Raw genomic sequence first — 18,969 nt, 5'->3', positions numbered from 1 at the left:
TTTAAGATTTGAAAATGCAAATTTTGTTAACAAGTACTTCAAATTTAGTTTCAAATGTGTCATTTTCCTATATAGTTGCAAGCGGTAATTGTAACCGTAATTTTGCTGATCGAGTCAAACTGTTCTATTATGTTTGTTAATGAAACGAAAACCGTAACTGTTATATCTTTGACAATTTTAAGTTCAAAATAGAATGCAAATGTTTGAGATCATAAGTGCATTACTACACCCTATAAGTTAGGGTGGATTTTTAGTTATGTAAGATGTGTTTTACAATATGATGCTGAAATGTATGTTTTGTGTTTTCTCAAAATTCGTCTTCTTGTGGTGACGTATTTAATTTTCATCTTTCAAGTTAATTAGTAGAAGATAATTTCGGTCATGACGGCGGCAACTGTTCCTGACAACATCAAGAAGAGCAAGTAGAAAGGAACGCCGACGCTACTCAGGTCCAAATCAGTCACGCTTTTCAACGGTCTCTTCCACTTGATTTGTTCTAATAAGTGATGCGTCTCAAAATCCAGATAATTCAATGCTTGCGTTTCGAACAAAGGTACAAAGCTGTAATAGAAACTATCGTGAAGTTTTTTAATCGGTTTACTGTAATAAATGAATACCGACAGCAGTTGGAGGTTTTCTCGTAATTGCGGACTGCTTCTCAACCAAGATGTTTTAAAAACGAAGTGTAAATACTCGAAGCTAATTACGTGCTCCGAAAAGTGAAATCCTTCATTGTCCGAAAAGAATTTTTTACTCTCGGGATCTAATTTGAGGAATTCTCCCGCCAGCCAAATCATATAGATGTCCTCTACGATTATAGCTTTCTCCCCAAAAAGAATAGGCAGGTATCCGTCACGTGTCATGTAATCCCAAACACCAGTGGCCATATTCTCCTGATCGAGTGCGTCAAACCATTTCTTAGCATTTGGGTTCTGGGCTGCCTGTAGATACGAAACCAGTGACGTCAGAAGAACAGAGGAACTTAACACTTAAACAACGCCTATTCACCAAATATTTCAGATAGTCGAAAGCTCCGCCATTTTTCACAACTATAGGTGGAGTTCCCGATTTGATCAAGTCCGAGAGGGTGACGATGCGATTGTAGCTTTCCGTCGTGAACTCCGTCCGCAAATAACAACCCAAGAAAAACAGAATGAAAGTCACTCCGATCAGCCACGACGTAGCGAGCAAACGACAAGTGATGTGGGGCAAAACGAAGGGAATCGCTGTAATATAGGGAACATATTTATATCCGGTTATTTAAAGCTTTGGCCTCCCCCATACAAAACTCTCTCGCTACGTCATAATGGGAAATATTCTTTTCAAATGTAAGCGAGTTCTCAATCGCTTACGTTCGGCGCACAAGAGCGACGCGTTGTCCCAAACATTTCCCAGGGTTTCTCGGACCATTTTCTTTACATCTTTCTTGGTGCGTAACGATTTGTATTTGTTGGTTACGATGGAGTGAACGACGGACAAAAGCGACAGGAGGACCAAAGTGAACGCGATTAAAATCAACACCTAATTGAACCGAGAATATAATTCAATTAATTTTGTGGTGAAAGGAATGCTTATTTTATTTATTTATTTATTTATTTAAATGGTTTTCACTAGTCCACCCAACTAAGCTTAAACTTGTGTTTGGGTGGATGTGTTGAAGTTTGAGGGCGAAATTTACTGGAGTGTCCATATTTAAGAAGGACAAGGAAGTGGACAAGACTCTCTTCGGGGCGCCGGACATTATAATCGTCCTGGCCGCTAGAAAGACCGGAGATGGACTGATATATTCCTGTCGACCATTGAATAATGAGCGTGGCAAGGAAAACAGAATAATAGTAGAATTCTAAAACAAGATTGAAGATTATTAGAAATTTTTTCTGAAGTAAACAAAAATTTTGGTCCCGTTTCTCTTTCACTTACGCTGAAAGCTTCAGGCGTAGTCATAAATTTGGACAAGTCATCAAAATCCATTTTATTCCCTTCGTAAATGACCCTAAACACCACCGACAAAATCATATAACGTAACATAACATAATATTATTATATTAATAATAATAATATTAGGTTTGATGTGGAAAGTTTGACCCAATTACACACAAAAAAAATTGAGTGTTTCTTTGGAGTGAAAATGGCGTGCTTTTTAAATACACCTATATAACACCTAACATTTTCACATGAATAACCAAAACGGTGTTATATTGGTATTTTAAAGGTGACCATTATCTACGAACAAAATGCTAAGTTAATATAGGTGTAAAATGTATCTGGAATTACTCCTTTTTCTCAAAAAGGGTGTTATAAGGGTAGATCTCAGACTTCAAATTTTATAAACTGGTATTTTTTAGCACAATTCTGTACATTTTTAATTTCTATATATAGTTAAACTGTCTCATACAATAACGCGAGAGCGGCGAGAGAACAATTTCGCATTTTTTCATTGATTTATGATTATTATTAATATTAATATGAAATAGTTTTGTGGACAATTAATATTTAGCGAAATGGAAGTTTCAGAAGAGTGTAATTCAAGAAAACACTTTTTTACAAAATAAAAACAACCAAAATAGAGTTTCGTCACCTCGAGTTTTCCGGACAATTTAAGGTGTAAATTCGGTAATAAAAACCTTTAAAATACTGTTTGAAATTAAACATGGAAATTAAATAATAATACTGCGCGTTTGTTTCTTAAATGAGGTCTTCCGTATATGTTTTAATTTTGAAGTCAATCCAAAGATTATAAAGTCAAGGAAAAAGACTTAATTGATCGTATTAAATTAAATATAACAGCATTTTTAAAGATGATATTTTCTTCAGAAAATATTTTTATCCCTGAGGAGTAAAACGTAGCTAAGGAATTGACGATCAGGTGGTATGGTAGCTTTATAAAACCTGCTAAATGTGTTATGTGACACTTTTAAAAGCGTTACGCGACACTCTTAAAGGCGTTACGCGACACTCTTAAAGGCGTTACGAGACACTCTTAAAGGCGTTACGCGACACTCTTAAAGGCGTTACGCGACACTCTTAAAGGCGTTACGCGACACTCTTAAAGGCGTTACGCGACACTCTTAAAGGCGTTACGAGACACTCTTAAAGGCGTTACGAGACACTCTTAAAGGCGTTACGCGACACTCTTAAAGGCGTTACGCGACACTCTTAAAGGCGTTACGCGACACTCTTAAAGGCGTTACGCGACACTCTTAAAGGCGTTACGCGACACTCTTAAAGGCGTTACGCGACACTCTTAAAGTTGTTATGCGACACGCTTTAAAGTGTTATTTTAAGCTCGCAAAGGTGCTGAGACACATCCTGTAACGAATTGCACATACACATAAAAGAACAACAATTTTCTTTTAGTACGAATGACGAGTTGAAAAGGTGTTAAACTGCACCTCTGTTGAACAATTTCCCCTCTTATTTTCGACACCCATTGTTCAATTAAGTGTGTTTAAATCCTTTTGTCTTAATATCTAATGAAGAGTTTCGAAATCCACCTTATTTGACATTACCCATAAAGTTCTGTAATCATTAATTGTTTTGACTCATTGCGTCCCGAGTTTAACATTTTTAATCCAATCAAACAAGGTTAATATGTCGATAAGTGCTCAGGACGCCCACACTCTGCGTATACGGTCCAAAGTATCGGTTATCGGTTGAATTAATAGTTTAGAAAACCCATATAATAAGAAAATTTCTTCTGCACTAAAATTTCGTGATTCTGTGGATGTAAATATGAACTACAGACAAACCTTTCATTAAAAATCCATAAATATCTCAACAATTTACTGGAACATGTTTATTTACCATAATTTAAATGTAAATTTATCTTTTTAAGCATCATGTTACAATAATAACAAAGGATATGTTATGGATTATGGCTTATTTCTTCTTTCCCTTATATTTAGATAAGCCTTCAAATCGTTAGACAATGTATCAACTTGCAACTCTGTTATTATCAGAGAAGTTTTAGCAATGAACACTTTCGTTAAGTGTAGTCTTTTGAGGCTAATTACCACTTTTCGGAAACCGCCAAAATTGCGGGAGTTGGGTCGAATGGGACCTCCCAATTATGGTTTCGGTCTGTGTGAATTGTGGACCCATAAGAACTTTTAAAAGGTGTTAATAGACACTAATTAATTGTGTTTGTACAGTGAAAAGTATATATAGCACCTTTAATGAGAGTAGCACGATGTGGTGTCAAACTGTATTAAAATCACGCTATGTACAGGCTTCCTACAATATTTCACGCCTTTTCTGCACTATTTCCCACTTCAATAATTCAAATTCACGCGATTTGAAGAATATTGGAAGAACATACAAACACTTAAAGAACACCTTTTAAAAATATTATTCTTGAAAGGTGTAAGAAATAGCTCAATGAGGTGTAATAAATGAGTCAGTGGGAAATATTTTTAAGATGCAGTGTTAAAAATGGTCCATTTAACACTTTCAGTGGTGTTGTTTAACAACTTTAAATTAAGACGAAAGGTGCTAAATCACACCTTTTAAGAGTGTAATATTCCATTTCTGCACTATTTCACACTTCAAGCCAAAATTGACGCCTTTTGAAGAATATTAGAAGAACATACAGACACTTTAAGAACACATCTTAAATATATGGTTCTTAAAAGGCGTAAGATAAAGCTTTATAAGGTGTAATAAATGTGTAGGGAGAAAATATTTTTAAGACGAAAAGTGTTGAAAATGGGCCATTTGTTGCGACATCCATCCCAACATAAGAGTTTGTGATAATTCCTGATATCACATCGGCGGACTGAAACACCGATCTAAATCCCCAACTTATTTGCGTGTCTTTATTTTAATAACGAAGAAGCTCCAAATGCAATCATCAATAATTTCTTTAATTACTGTATTGTCTTACACTCTAAGAAATGGAAGTGTTAAAAAGGTGTTAAAACGGTGTAAACACCGTAAAAACACCCAAAAGAGTGTTTTATTACCTTGAGTTTTTAGAGGCCAATTTAAAGTGTAAATTCGGTGTAAAATAACACTATTAAAACACCGTTCGAAATTAAACATGAAAAATTATATTACTGCTGGTTTCTTAAATAAGGTCTTTCATTTAATTTTCATTAATGTCAATACAAACAGTAAAAAATTATTGAAAAACGTACTTGTTAAACCTTTTTTTAAAGATGATATTCATGAAATAAAACAGTTTTATCCTTTAAATAAAATTAACAAAGAAATTGGTAATCTGGCGGTGTTGTACCTTCATAAAACTATGCTAAACGTGTTAGGTGACACTCTTACAGGTGTTAAGCGATACTCTTAAAAAACGAGACTAGGTTAGATACTGGCCTCACAATAGGCCAGCTTGAGAATCCAAAGTGGGACACTTGCTTTTGTGACATGTTTTATCATTATTTTGAGAAAAATTAGAGTACTAAATGGATTTTTTTTTTGTAAAATCTGTAGTGCAAATTAGATTAAACGCGTTTCTGGTGCTCGAAAAACTCTTAGTGAAAAGAGATTATTAAATTTAACAAGAACGTCTATGTCTACTGCTTGAATATTATAGCCTCCAAAACTAATTTAATACCCTATGCATTTGTACGAAGTGAAAACTTTCTGCCTTTTTCAGAAGTTTATAAACCCGTAAAAATGACTTTATACGCAACAACCCTCGCTTAAAGAGGTATAGTTCTGCATGTGAGAACTTTCCTCCCTATAGGTGATGAAGTTTTCTCAAGGAAGAACCCTGCTATGAATATAGCATTGATTGCTAATAATACTGCGGAATGGCGGATAGTCAAAATTTAATTAAACAGGAGAACCATACTCGATATTTGAGTTATGCCTCATGAGTGGTCAAAATGTAGCTACTATAGTGTTTTTTACGTCATCGGTGTTGCTCTTAAGTCTAGGAAAAGTACTAGAATATCTACTACTATCCTACCAAATAATCTACCACTCTTAAAAGTGTTACGCGACACTCTTAAAGGTGTGAAGCGACACTCTGAAAGGTGCTATTCCGCACCCTTTAAGGAGTTGCACAACACTAATATGAGAGTAAAAATTCACTTTCAGTGCGATATAAGAGTTAAAAAGGTGTTAAACTGCACCTCTGTTGCACAATTTTATACTTATCTTTGCCACCAATTGCTCAAATAAGTGTTATTAAACCCTTTCAGGGGTGTAAATGAACACCTGTAACGGTGTCAAATTTGGACCCATATAAACTACTTTTAAAGGTGTTAAAGCACACCCCATTTTTTTGAGTGTAAGTGTGATTAAATCCCTTCAGGGGAGTAAATGTACACCTGTAACGGTGTCAAATTTGGACCCATATAAAGTACTTATAAAGGTGTTAAATCACACTCCAATTTCTTAGAGTGTATCAAATCATACTTAAATCAACATATCTTTACAATAATTTCCTTAAAAACACGTCCGTATCTAAAGTTTCTAAGTCTTTCTTTTACAACCTCTCTCGGCAGAGTCGGTTTGCGATCTATAATGTCCGATGGTAACAAGCGCTCTTTCTCCATCAAGAGTCCAATACGTTCTACTCATGCTTTGCTTCTGCTAGTTTTAACACAAAGTTCAAGTTTTTACCCTTATTGTTGTTACCAAGCGAGCGCTCCCCAAAATTCGTCACTCCTAAGTTTTATGACTTTACAGAGCCAGAGGGCCTTTTAACATACTAGTAACAAAAACCATCCGTCGAACCTTTCAAATGCATTACTATAGCCTTTACAATAGTACAGTATTTCTTAGCAATTACAAGCCGTGCTCTACGACAGTACTTATTTTGGTTTAGAGTACAATGTTATTCTTTAAAGTCTTTACATATAAAACATATCAAACATAAGTATTCACTATAAGTAAACCTTTACTTAACCTTAACTAAGCTAAATTCGGACCATAAAAACCCATAACTTCTGCTTATGGGAAAAAAGCTCCTGGGAAAACCCCAGTGGGGAAAACCATTAATTCAATTATTATTTAAGTATAAATGACCAGGCTTGTTTTGGATCGCCGGATTCAACACTCCCCGCCGAAATACATCTCTGTATTTCCTACAATTAAGCGATCCAACAACTTAGTTTTAATTGACTCAACATGCCTTCATTTGAATTTCTCATGTTTTTCTATTTAAATAACTCAACTTTACTATTTTAATTTACTTATTTCTTAACTTATTTTAAATTTCTTGAAGAGACTACATTTAAATTTACATTTCTTCATTTAAGTTTATCATTTAATTTTAATTGATTTCTGTTACTGAATTTGAAGTAACTCGACTCATTTTGTTTAGCGAAACAGCTTTTATAGGTTATTCTACATCTGTTCAAAGATTGGTTCCTCTTCTTTTACAATGAGAAGAAACCAACCTTCACCCTATGCTGGGGCAAAGCCTCTCGGTAGCGTGGGGACAAACTTCCTCAAATTTTTAGTAGGAGTTTTTAGTTAGGAGAACTAAGTATCCCACGCTCCGATCGCTACCCTTAAGTTACAAAGTTCAACCATAAATATTTTAACATGGATGTGTAAAGAGAAACTTATTGTGTTATTTTAGTCTTTTGACAATATAAGATTGCCCTCTTATTTTTTCTTTTATTTTGCTTTACTTTTAAGTTTTAACTTTTAACAGTGCACGTGCAAGTCATTATACCCAGCTGAATCTTTCAACTGTCCTATCCAAGCTAACTAGTTTTATTACTTTGTTTTTCATGGGAACCGATCCCTTTGGTCAAAGATTATTTTTAAAGCAGTTAAAGTTATTTTTCTTACAAAATATCCAAACTTAAAACTATTTATACAGTTTTCAACATAATTAACATATTTTCAAACTACAGTTTATACATCATGCAAATTTTAGTCTTTTAGCAGTTTTTAGGTGGTAGCACTTGTAGTACCAGAGGTATAATTGAAACGTTGCTTCTGTGAGCAGTGTTCTTCCCCTTTGTTTGAGGCGGCGATGCACCTTTTTCTTTTACTCAAGAATGTTATGAGCTGACTACTGCATTACTGCAAGAACTCTTAAATATCTTTCCAAAAATTAATACTTTTTTACAGTGTTTCGTTCATAAGACCAACTAATCATCAACCTTTGTCTCAGAACGTATCAACCTTTTACTTATTTGAAACAAGTTATACTAATGAACCAAATTGTTACTTTTCAATGAAATAACTCTTAATTTGAATCAAATAACCCTTAATTTGAACTCTATTTATAAACCATTGAATTTTCTCCTTCCTCAGGGAGATACAACTCTTCTCCTTTCTCAGGGAGATACAACTCTTCTCCTTTCTCAGGGAGATACAACTCTTCTCCTTTCTCAGGGAGATACAACTCTTCTCCTTTCTCAGGGAGATACAACTCTTCTCCTTTCTCAGGGAGATACAACTCTTCTCCTTTCTCAGGGAGATACAACTCTTCTCCTTTCTCAGGGAGATACAACTCTTCTCCTTTCTCAGGGAGATACAACTCTTCTCCTTTCTCAGGGAGATACAACTCTTCTCCTTTCTCAGGGAGATACAACTCTTCTCCTTTCTCAGGGAGATACAACTCTTCTCCTTTCTCAGGGAGATACAACTCTTCTCCTTTCTCAGGGAGATACAACTCTTCTCCTTTCTCAGGGAGATACAACTTTTCTCCTTTCTCAGGGAGATACAACTCTTCTCCTTTCTCAGGGAGATACAACTCTTCTCCTTTCTCAGGGAGATACAACTCTTCTCCTTTCTCAGGGAGATACAACTCTTCTCCTTTCTCAGGGAGATACAACTCTTCTCCTTTCTCAGGGAGATACAACTTTATATGAACCTTTTTGCATATTTCCCAATAAACTACTACAACGAGCCATGTCAGGTGGTCAAGGAAGTGGGAAAAGGAAGCGCCATGAAAAAAAGAGGCACCAAAGAGAAAGTAGGGATGCCACCATCCACGTCGTTCATCCCTTCACACCAGGGACACTAATTTATAATATTCCCTTTAAACCACCATTTTAGTAGCACTTAAAGTGCAACGACTTTTACCAGTATCAATGTTATTGTACCAAATTTACTTAACCATTTTTCACCAAATACTCATGTTATGGAATCACCTTATAAGTGTTACTTTTTAACCAACACAAATATATCTTTTACACTTTTTACAAATACCAACATTACCTTTTACAAATAGTAATTTACCTTTTACCAAACAACCTACTTAACGGCAATAACGATTGGACAAAGTCAGCCAGGGACTCGCGAAGGGACCACCACAAGGGAATATCCAAACTTCGGTCTGTACACCTGTTAATCACTCGTCGACGCCGTTCGAAATAAATCTTACAGCGCCGCTCGTGTCGTGAATGCACTACTAAGTCTATCGAAATCGCCAACTAATAAGCGTCGCCTTTTTCTTAGGTACGCCCCGATCAGGTCTTAAGAATGCCCATGTGCAACTCTTTTATCTTGGCTAACCCTTTTATCCATTTAGGAAAAGGTTCGTGCTCAATTAAGAGCTTTTTTTATGTCCTTTCATGGACTTTGTCTATGTCCTTTCATGGACTTTGTCTATGTCCTTTCATGGACTTTGTTTAACGCCCGTTCTGGGACGTGGGAGGGGATACCCGGCTAGGGTATTTACTTTTTGTCGCTCTTTCTGGAACGATACTAAATTCGCCCATTCTGGGGCATCTAATTTTTTACCGTGGCCACGCCATCATACACTCTCTCTTTCACAACAAGCCAAGACCGACCTATCGGTAATAAACCCTTATACCAAGCTCAACCAGAGCACTTAAACCAAGCTCAACCAGAGCACTTTTTTAACCAAGCTCAACCAGAGCATTTTTTTTAACCAAGCTCAACCAGAGCACTTTTTTAACCAAGCTCAACCAGAGCATTTTTTAACCAAGCTCAACCAGAGCACTTTTTTAACCAAGCTCAACCAGAGCATTTTTTAACCAAGCTCAACCAGAGCACTTTTTTAACCAAGCTCAACCAGAGCACTTTTTTAACCAAGCTCAACCAGAGCACTTTTTATCTTAGCTCAAAAACCCAGAGCACCTTTTTATCTTACGACAACTTAGTGTCAAACCTTTGTTTTCTCTTAATAAGTATTTTTCTACGAACCCAACTTCATTGCGAAGTGCGAATCAATTTTATCAACCTGAAGTCTAACGGTTGTTTGTTGCTTGCTTCCAAACTGCATATAGTTCCTTCGAACCTTGAGAAGGACCACTCCTTTAGCTTCTGTAGACTCTGATGTCTTTGGGCTGGGACTCCTTCATCCCGCTCCATATCGCTCCCCGCCGCTGGACTTCTTGCGGCACGTTCACGTTCCCTTTCGGTCTGGTATCGGCAAAAAAAGCATCCAACGTGGAGTTGACTTGGGACCACAATTTTCGAAGTTCTCGAACCAAGTCCAATTTTCACAAAATTGTCCAATTAACGTAATTTTTCCCGAGCACGTAATGAGTCCCGGGTACGTAATTAGTCCCGAGCACGTAATTAGTCCCGGGTTTCGGCACCATTTTATGTTGCGACATCCATCCCAACATAAGAGTTTGTGATAATTCCTGATATCACATCGGCGGACTGAAACACCGATCTAAATCCCCAACTTATTTGCGTGTCTTTATTTTAATAACGAAGAAGCTCCAAATGCAATCATCAATAATTTCTTTAATTACTGTATTGTCTTATCAAATCATACTTAAATCAACATATCTTTACAATAATTTCCTTAAAAACACGTCCGTATCTAAAGTTTCTAAGTCTTTCTTTTACAACCTCTCTCGGCAGAGTCGGTTTGCGATCTATAATGTCCGATGGTAACAAGCGCTCTTTCTCCATCAAGAGTCCAATACGTTCTACTCATGCTTTGCTTCTGCTAGTTTTAACACAAAGTTCAAGTTTTTACCCTTATTGTTGTTACCAAGCGAGCGCTCCCCAAAATTCGTCACTCCTAAGTTTTATGACTTTACAGAGCCAGAGGGCCTTTTAACATACTAGTAACAAAAACCATCCGTCGAACCTTTCAAATGCATTACTATAGCCTTTACAATAGTACAGTATTTCTTAGCAATTACAAGCCGTGCTCTACGACAGTACTTATTTTGGTTTAGAGTACAATGTTATTCTTTAAAGTCTTTACATATAAAACATATCAAACATAAGTATTCACTATAAGTAAACCTTTACTTAACCTTAACTAAGCTAAATTCGGACCATAAAAACCCATAACTTCTGCTTATGGGAAAAAAGGTCCTGGGAAAACCCCAGTGGGGAAAACCATTAATTCAATTATTATTTAAGTATAAATGACCAGGCTTGTTTTGGATCGCCGGATTCAACACCATTTAAAACTTTCAGAGGCGTTATTTAACCACATTAATGGTGCTGTTTTTGGACCCGTCAAAATTAAGACAAAAGGTGCTAAATCACACCTTTGATTTTAAGAGTGTAAGCTTCTTTGAACCACGCCTCTCCTCGGTCACGTGCCTCTGACGTATTTCAAATAATGTTTCCCACCCGCCGATGCTTACTTTACAGTCCTTTTTAAGAGTGGAAAGCTAACTTAATAAGTGAACGAAGCTTTTTTGGGAAGTCAAACAATGAGGCTGAATCTGATGTGACAGCTAGCTTCAAAATACCAAAAATATTAATAAAAAAGTCGAAGCCATTTTCTGATGGTGAAAGAGTGAAGGAATGCATTGAAACTGCAATATTTATGAGATAATTAAACATAAGAAATGTCACGTTTCTCACTAAAACTGGTAAAAAATAATTGTAAAATTTGTGTGGCCCGCTTGATGGTTTTAATTTTCAATTTGGCCCACCGTGAATTAAAGTTGGACATCCCTGAACTATAGGATATGTAAAAACATATTATGAACTATTAGAAAGAAAACTAATGATCTCTGGAACGTATATTAAAGGGAATGAGAAGCTTCGTTTGAAAATCCTCTGATTTATGTAACAAAAGATAGAACCAGGAGTTCATAATAACCCCCCTGATAGAATTAATTTCTGTGAATTCAAAAATATCAAGCTTTTAATTCTCCGATTTCTGCTTATTTGGCAATATGCATTTGAAAATGCTTCATATGAAATTAATTGAAATCCACTTTTTAAGAAAGTCTGAAAAGTTTCCCGTAGGCTGACGTCAGAGATATATTTTTTACGCGAGATGGTGCCACTCTCTCCGCTATCAGACCCAGAGTTTAGACTGGCGAGAAGCTCGAGACGCGTATAGGATTCCCGCGCTTTTTCCCCCCTGACGTTATAGTGATGTCATCAAACGGGCGAACAAGCTCGAGAAGACAAAATTGGTGATATATCGAAACTGAGTTTTCGCGATTCAATTTCAATGGATTTTAAAGGGTATGGGAATTTACAATTTCATATCATATTTTAGCACGAAAGTGGTATTATATTACACTTTCAAGTCTCTACTTTCAAAATATAAAGTTTTTAATATAATTGAACCAAAGTTTCTATTTTTAAAATCCATTGGAAAATCACGAAAACTCAGCTTCGATATATAAATTATTTTGTCTTGTCAGCTTGTTCGGTTGGTTTATGACATCACACGGGCAAACCTATACAAGCGAGAGCGAGCGCGAGCTATACCCGTCTCGTGCTCTGTCTATGCTTTGATAGCGGAGAGAGTGGCACCATCTCGCGTGCGTGACGTCAAAAACAAGAAAACGTTGTAGCCTTTCTTAAAGACTTTTAAAAAGTGGATTTTAAATAATTTCATATGAAGCATTTTCAAATGCATATTGCCAAATAATTAGAAATCGGAGAATTAAAAGCTTGATATTTCTGAATTCACAGTAATTAATTCTATCTTTTGCTATATAAATCAGAGGTTTTTCAAACGAAGCTTCTCATACCCTTTAAAAATAGAAACTTTGGTTCAATTATATTAAAAACTTTATATTTTGAAAGTAGAGACTCGAAAGTGTAACATAATAACACTTTCGTGGTAAAATATGATATGAAATTGTAAATTGGCATTCCCTTTAATGGTGAACGTTTTTCCTACGATATCCAATCAATATGTTTGTGTCCTGTCTATATTGCCCCGTATTATTTTGTCCCACAAAAACCCACTTATCGGAACAAGTAGGAACTGAACTATATTTTTTACGTTATCTTTGTGTCAGGTAACGAAGAGAAGAAGGTGGACACATTTGCGGAGAAGATGGTGACGCAGGTGATCAAGAACTTGCAAGTGAAGATCATGAAGATTCACATCCGGTACGAGGACGCTTTCACCAATCCCAAGATTCCCTTCTCGGTGGGAATCACTCTGCACAATTTGTCCTTCGAAACCACCGATGAAAATTGGAGGCCCTGCGTCCTGCAAGAAGACGCCAAAATGATTCATAAGGTCAGTAATTACTCGCTTTGAAATACCAGCTGACCAAACGCGCGTGTTCCAAACCAATTCAAGTTCTGCTCGTATAATGTCTAAGCTTATGGCATGGCCAACTTAGATAACCTTTACCCGAGCCCCATGTTAAAAAACGACTAGCAAAATCGCCCCTAGTTCCGACTTTGGCCGTTAGGTGCGCTACCAACCCTTGCAGTTTTCCTCGTAATGGTTATTCTATGGGAAAAAAAATCGGAAGTGGACTCGGTTTAAGAGCATTTTTAATATATTTCCCGATTTTTCTCGTGGCCGAATTTTAAATGAGAAGTCAAGGAAGTTCTAATTTATATTTTGAGACCAATTTCATAATTTTCCGTCCGTTATTTGACGAATAATCAACATTCAAAGTTGGGGTTGTTTTTTAGGCGGAGAAATGCGCCGTTTAGCGTTAAGCCTCGGTCTGATGGAAGATTACATTAAATCGAGGGGTCGGACGTTCGGCATTTTAGTGTACGGGATTTTGAGATTTCAAGATTTTGACAAAGATAAAGAGATTCTGACTCAGATTTTAGAAATCTGGAAATCTAGTCCAAGATTTTAAGATTTCGGGATTTTAAAGGAGATTTTCAGATTTTGAAGGATATTTTCAGATTTCGAGGAGATTTTCAGATTTCGAGGAGATTTTCAGATTTCGAGGAGATTTTCAGATTTCGAGGAGATTTTCAGATTTCGAGGAGATTTTCAGATTTCGAGGAGATTTTCAGATTTCGAGGAGATTTTCAGATTTCGAGGAGATTTTCAGATTTTGAGGAGATTTTCAGATTTTGAGGAGATTTTCAGATTTTGAGGAGATTTTCAGATTTTGAACGCGATTTTCAGATTTCGAAGAAGATTTCGGGATTTTGTTCAGGATTTTCAGATTTTGAAGGAGATTTTCGGATTTTGAGGAGATTTTCGGATTTTGAGGAGATTTTCGGATTTTGAGGAGATTTTCGGATTTTGAGGAGATTTTCGGATTTTGAGGAGATTTTCGGATTTTGAGGAGATTTTCGGATTTTGAGGAGATTTTCGGATTTTGAGGAGATTTTCGGATTTTGAGGAGTTTTTCGGATTTTGAGGAGATTTTCGGATTTCGAGGAGATTTTCTGATTTTGATATTTTAGGATGAGATTTCGGGATTTTACGTTAAGATTTCGGGATTTTTAGATTTTACGTTAAGATTTCGGGATTTTTAGATTTTAATGTGAGATTTCGGGATTTTAGGTGAAGATTTCGGGATTTTCAGATTTTAAGGTAGGGATTTTGGGATTTCTAGATTTTGACGTGAGATTTTAAGATTTTTAGATTTTGACGTGAGATTTCGGGATTTCGAGATTTTCGAGAGAGATTTTAAACAGATTTCAAACGAAGTGTACAGGATTTTGACAAACGTCCGACCCCTCGCATTAAATCATGGATTTACTAATAACTAGCGTTACTGGATTAATCGCTCGTACCTTCCACCGTGCATTGAAGAAAGCTCGCGCATTGGCTACCAAATTGTAGGGGGTGGGGAGGCGTCGGGTGTTAAAAACACAACCGGAAGTTCTTCGATGGGACAAACGGTAGTCTTTTCCGGTCGTCGTTCATTGGCTGAAATTTGTAGCTTTCTGCTGTTCACGACTTGGCGGGAAAAAATGTAAATACGTAACGTGATATAGCCAATAAACAAAGACCGGAAAAGACTACCGTTTGTCCCATCGAAGAACTTCCGGTCATAAGTTCGTACTTTTCTCGCCAGCCGGCGCTAGGGGTTATGGAGGAAAAACAATGGCCGCGTTTCAGGCTCAGTAATTTATCCAGTAACGCTAGTTATTAGTACATCCATGATTATATTTAGTGGCGCCGTTGGACCAAGGCTTAGGTTTGAATGTTGATAACTCGTCAAATAACGGACGGAAAATTATGAAATAGGTCTCAAAATATAGATTAGAACTTCCTTGACTTCTCATTTAAAATTCAGCCACGAAAAAAATCGGTAAATATATTAAAAATGCTCTTAAACCGAATTTTTTTCCCATAGAATAAGCATTACGAGGAAAACTAGGTAAAGTCGGAACTAGGGGCGATTTTGATACGCGTTTTTTAACATGGGGCGAAGCTGGCAGGCCTTCTACCGTCGGTAATCTAAGTTGGCCATTGGCCATGCTTAGGGTATTTATAGTATTATGGTTTACTTGTAGGTGGTTTTGTTGGATGGTCTAGCGATATATCTGAACAGCGACTGTCAACTCTTTTGCAAAATGTCCCCCGAGCAGCGAGAGGTGGCCCTGGAAAAAGCGGTGGCCACTTCGAAGGTCAAGCCTCAAGGAATGAAATACAGTCAGTAATTAACACCGCCCCCTCCCTTCGTTATTATTTAATTCAGGGTTCATACAAGCCTGGAAAACCGGGAAAAATCAGGGAAATAAATAGTTGACAAAAACCTCGGGGAAAATTCAGGGATATTTAGAATTTTTAGTAAAAATCAGGGAAATAAGGGAAATTTGCGTCAAACAGGGGCCGAGGAATTAAGTATAACTCTGGTTAAATTAGAGATACGGGGATGTCCTTTGAGTATGTTATAGTCCAATTTGTCCTCTTTCCAACAGTACTAAAAACTTAGGGCTACGACTAACAGGGGCCGAGTAATTAAGCAAAACGTAAATAAACATACTCCATAGGATTAACATTACAATATACTTTGGAGGCTCATAACTCTGGTTGTACTAGAGATACGGGGATGTCCTCTGAGTATGTTATAGTCCTATTTGCCCCCCATCCAACCATACTAAAAACTAAGGGATCGAGTAAAAAGGGGCCGAGTAATTGAGGAAAATGTTCGTGAACATCCCCTTCATAGGATTAACATTTCACTATACTTTGGAGGCTCATAACTCTGGTTCTACTAGAGATACGGGGATGTCCTTTGAGTATGTTATAGTCCTATTTGTCCCCCATACAACCATACTAAAACCTTAGGGCTACGACAAACAGGGGCCGAGTAATTAAGCAAAATGTTCGTGAACATTCCCTCCATTGGATTTATATTACATTAAACTTTGGAGGCTCATAACTCTGGTTATATTAGAGAAACGGGGATGTCCTTTGAGTATGGTATAGTCCTATTTTCCCCTTATCCAACGATACTAAAAACTTGTGGATCGAGTAAACAGGGGCCGAGTAATTGAGCAAAATGTTCGTGAACATACCCTCCATAGGAATAGCATTACACCCAACTTTGGAGGCTAATAACTCTGGTTCTACTAGGGATACGGGGATGTCCTTTGATTATGTAATAGTCCTGTTTGCACCTTTAATTCCTTCATTAACGTTCCCTCCATAGGATTAACATTACACTATACTTTGGAGGTTCATAACTCTGGTTCAATTAGAGATACGGGGATGTCCTTTGAGTATGTTATAACCCTATTTGCCCCCCCCCTCCTCCTTCGTAAACATTTGCACCATAGGATATACGGGAAAAATCTAGGAAACTCGGGGAAGTATATGGGAAAAACCTGGAAATCTCAGGGAAATTTGTTTTCCAAAAGTTGTATGAACCCTGTTAATTGCAAATTGATGTAATGGGATCCGTATTTGGTTTTGGTCAGTTTTGGGTCCAATCAACTCGGTGGCTCAACTCAAACTGAACCCCAAGCCGGAACTGGACGGTTCCAATTACAGTATTCCCAAAGTGGATCTCAATATCGCTATGGATGAGATTGCGCTCGGCATAACGAAATCGCAGGTGAATTTACGGTTCTTTCCTTTTGGCCTCTGGTTCCGAGTACTTGAACTATAATTTGCTGGTGTTTAGTATCAAAGGCTGATGGAAATGCTGGATTCAATGGACAGGATGGCGAGATCGGCTCTTTACATGAAATTTCGACCCGAAGTGCCTTTGCATGGACACGCCAAATCATGGTATTTAATTGATATTAATTGAATAGCATTCGCGATTGTTCGATCTGTCCCAAAAAAATAGGCCTATGACTCTCGATATTTCAGGGTTTATGCGGAACCTGGATTAGTCAGGGATTTGGGAAATGGGGGAATAAGTCAGGGATTTAAAGTTTCTTCCTAAAATGTCAGGGATACGTCAGGGATTTGGGAAATGGGGGAATAAGTCAGGGATTTAAAGTTTGTTCCTAAAATGTCAGGGATACGTCAGGGATTTGGGAAATGGTGGAATGAGTCAGGGATTTAAAGTTTACTCCTAAAATGTCCCTCCTTATATTTGGAGGGAGAAATGACTTGGTTTTCCTTTAACTCTTGGTATAACAGGGTTCATGCGGAACCTGGATTAGTCAGGGACAGTCTGGGACATAGCAGCACACTTCCGCTGGTCCAAACCAGTTTATTAATTGCTTGGACTAGTTTTTAAATGCAAGAAGTGCATGGGGTTACTGGTCATCGGGACCAGTTTATTAATTGCAAATCTATATCAGAACAAAGGCTGGGACCAGTCCAGAGACTGGTTTATTATTTCGGACATTGGGGGGTCACTGGTCCTAAGGACCAGTCTGGGAAATAGCAGTGCACTTCCTCTGGACCAAACCAGTTTATTAATTGCTTGGACTAGTTTTTAAATGCAAGAAGTGCATGGGGTTACTGGTCATCGGGACCAGTTTATTAATTGCAAATCTATATCAGAACAAAGGCTGGGACCACTCCGGAGACCAGTTTATTATTTCAGACCCTAGGGGGTCACTGGTCCCGAGGACTAGTCCAAAGAATATCCTTATTTCCCAGACTGGACTATGCGTGTAAACACGTACCAATGGTCCCAGGGATATTGCAGCAAAAGCTGTAAAAGTCGGGGATTTTCTATGTAAAAATTTCGTCCGAACCTTTTTTTCAGGTCAGGGTTCGTACGGAACCTGGGTTTGTCAAGGATTATGAAAATAGGAGAAAAAGTCAGGGATAACTAAGGGATTTAAAAGTTTCTTCCTAAATGTCAGTTATGTGTCGGGGATTTAATTTGGTATATCAATCCATGATTCGAGTAGTGTTAAATATGGGCTACAGGTGTGAATGATGAAGTGGACTCTGCATTTAAACACGTACTTAAAATGGTCCTAGGGATGATGGCGAAATTAACGGGGATAAGCTGTAAAAGTCAGGGATTTTCAATGTAAAAATTTCGTCCGATCCTTTTTTCAGGTGGAAGTTTGCGATGAATTGTATCTTGGAGGAGGATATTAGACGTAAACGGCGTAATTGGTCTTGGCGGAATATGCAAAATCACCGTCAATTGTGCAGGACTTATCGAGACGTCTACAAGGAAAAACTACTGGCTAAAAAAGTCCCCAAGGAAATCGAAAGTCAAATCGAGGTCATTTTGAAATGATTGCCAATTGCCAATAGTTGATTTTATAAAAGTCACGTGACCTAGATGTATTGCGAGGTAGCATTTCCGTTACCAAAAACATTTAGGGGCCTATCCCTTTCATTGTTTCTAAGCCTTGGCTGTGGAATTTTCGTGTTTCTAAGCCTTGGCCGTGGAATTTTCGTGTTTCTAAGCCTTGGCCGTGGAATTTTCGTGTTTCTAAGCCTTGGCCGTGGAATTTTTATATGGCACCATATCACGCTAGAAAGATAATTTTTAG

The 18,969-nt window shown here is 37.4% G+C and overlaps 2 protein-coding genes across 4 annotated transcripts in view; one reads left to right on the top strand and one right to left on the bottom strand.

Annotated features, from left to right (window-relative positions):
• Positions 1 to 359: 359 nt before the first annotated feature.
• On the bottom strand, positions 360 to 2,053 carry LOC149692820 (uncharacterized). 2 transcript variants are annotated; one of them, XM_089868754.1, is made up of 6 exons: positions 1,921 to 2,053; positions 1,679 to 1,843; positions 1,353 to 1,521; positions 1,009 to 1,226; positions 622 to 941; positions 360 to 561 (listed from the first exon to the last, which is right to left on the bottom strand). In XM_089868754.1, exons 1-6 carry the CDS (start codon positions 2,026 to 2,028, stop codon positions 360 to 362), a joined length of 1,182 nt encoding a protein of 393 aa, XP_089724880.1. In that variant the 5' UTR covers positions 2,029 to 2,053. The 2 variants fall into 2 exon arrangements, with proteins under 2 accessions (XP_089724880.1, XP_089724879.1); XM_089868753.1 differs by having other exon boundaries at positions 360 to 941.
• An 11,082-nt stretch (positions 2,054 to 13,135) lies between these two features.
• The window catches only part of LOC149692819 (intermembrane lipid transfer protein Vps13-like), a 33,431-nt gene continuing 27,597 nt past the window's right edge, over positions 13,136 to 18,969 (top strand). Inside the window, exons 1-5 of one of the 2 annotated variants that reach the window (XM_089868751.1) lie at positions 13,136 to 13,357; positions 15,562 to 15,700; positions 16,972 to 17,108; positions 17,178 to 17,284; positions 18,524 to 18,695. In XM_089868751.1, coding sequence (XP_089724877.1) covers positions 13,169 to 13,357; positions 15,562 to 15,700; positions 16,972 to 17,108; positions 17,178 to 17,284; positions 18,524 to 18,695 — 744 coding nt within the window. In that variant the 5' untranslated portion in view covers positions 13,136 to 13,168. Of the gene's footprint in view, positions 13,358 to 15,223; positions 15,501 to 15,561; positions 15,701 to 16,971; positions 17,109 to 17,177; positions 17,285 to 18,523; positions 18,696 to 18,969 lie in introns of those variants that run through there. The other variant, XM_089868752.1, reaches the window with a different exon arrangement.

Source organism: Phalangium opilio, unplaced genomic scaffold (genome assembly GCF_054372755.1).
Source record: "Phalangium opilio isolate 3A_F unplaced genomic scaffold, DU_Popi_V2 ptg000024l_1, whole genome shotgun sequence".
NCBI classification, from domain to species: domain Eukaryota; kingdom Metazoa; phylum Arthropoda; class Arachnida; order Opiliones; family Phalangiidae; genus Phalangium; species Phalangium opilio.
The sequence above is the reverse complement of the archived record's forward strand: the minus strand, read 5'-3'. Positions and strand labels throughout refer to the sequence as shown.

Excerpts from the sequence above, each read along its gene's own strand:
- LOC149692820 (XM_089868753.1), bottom strand. The coding sequence starts at position 2,028 with ATGTTACGTTATATGATTTTGTCGGTGGTGTTTAGGGTCATTTACGAA. Across the intron at positions 1,227-1,352 it reads GTCGCTCTTGTGCGCCGAAC|CGATTCCCTTCGTTTTGCCC; the intron begins GTAAGCGATTGA and ends CCTATATTACAG. Across the intron at positions 942-1,008 it reads TCGACTATCTGAAATATTTG|GCAGCCCAGAACCCAAATGC; the intron begins GTGAATAGGCGT and ends TCGTATCTACAG.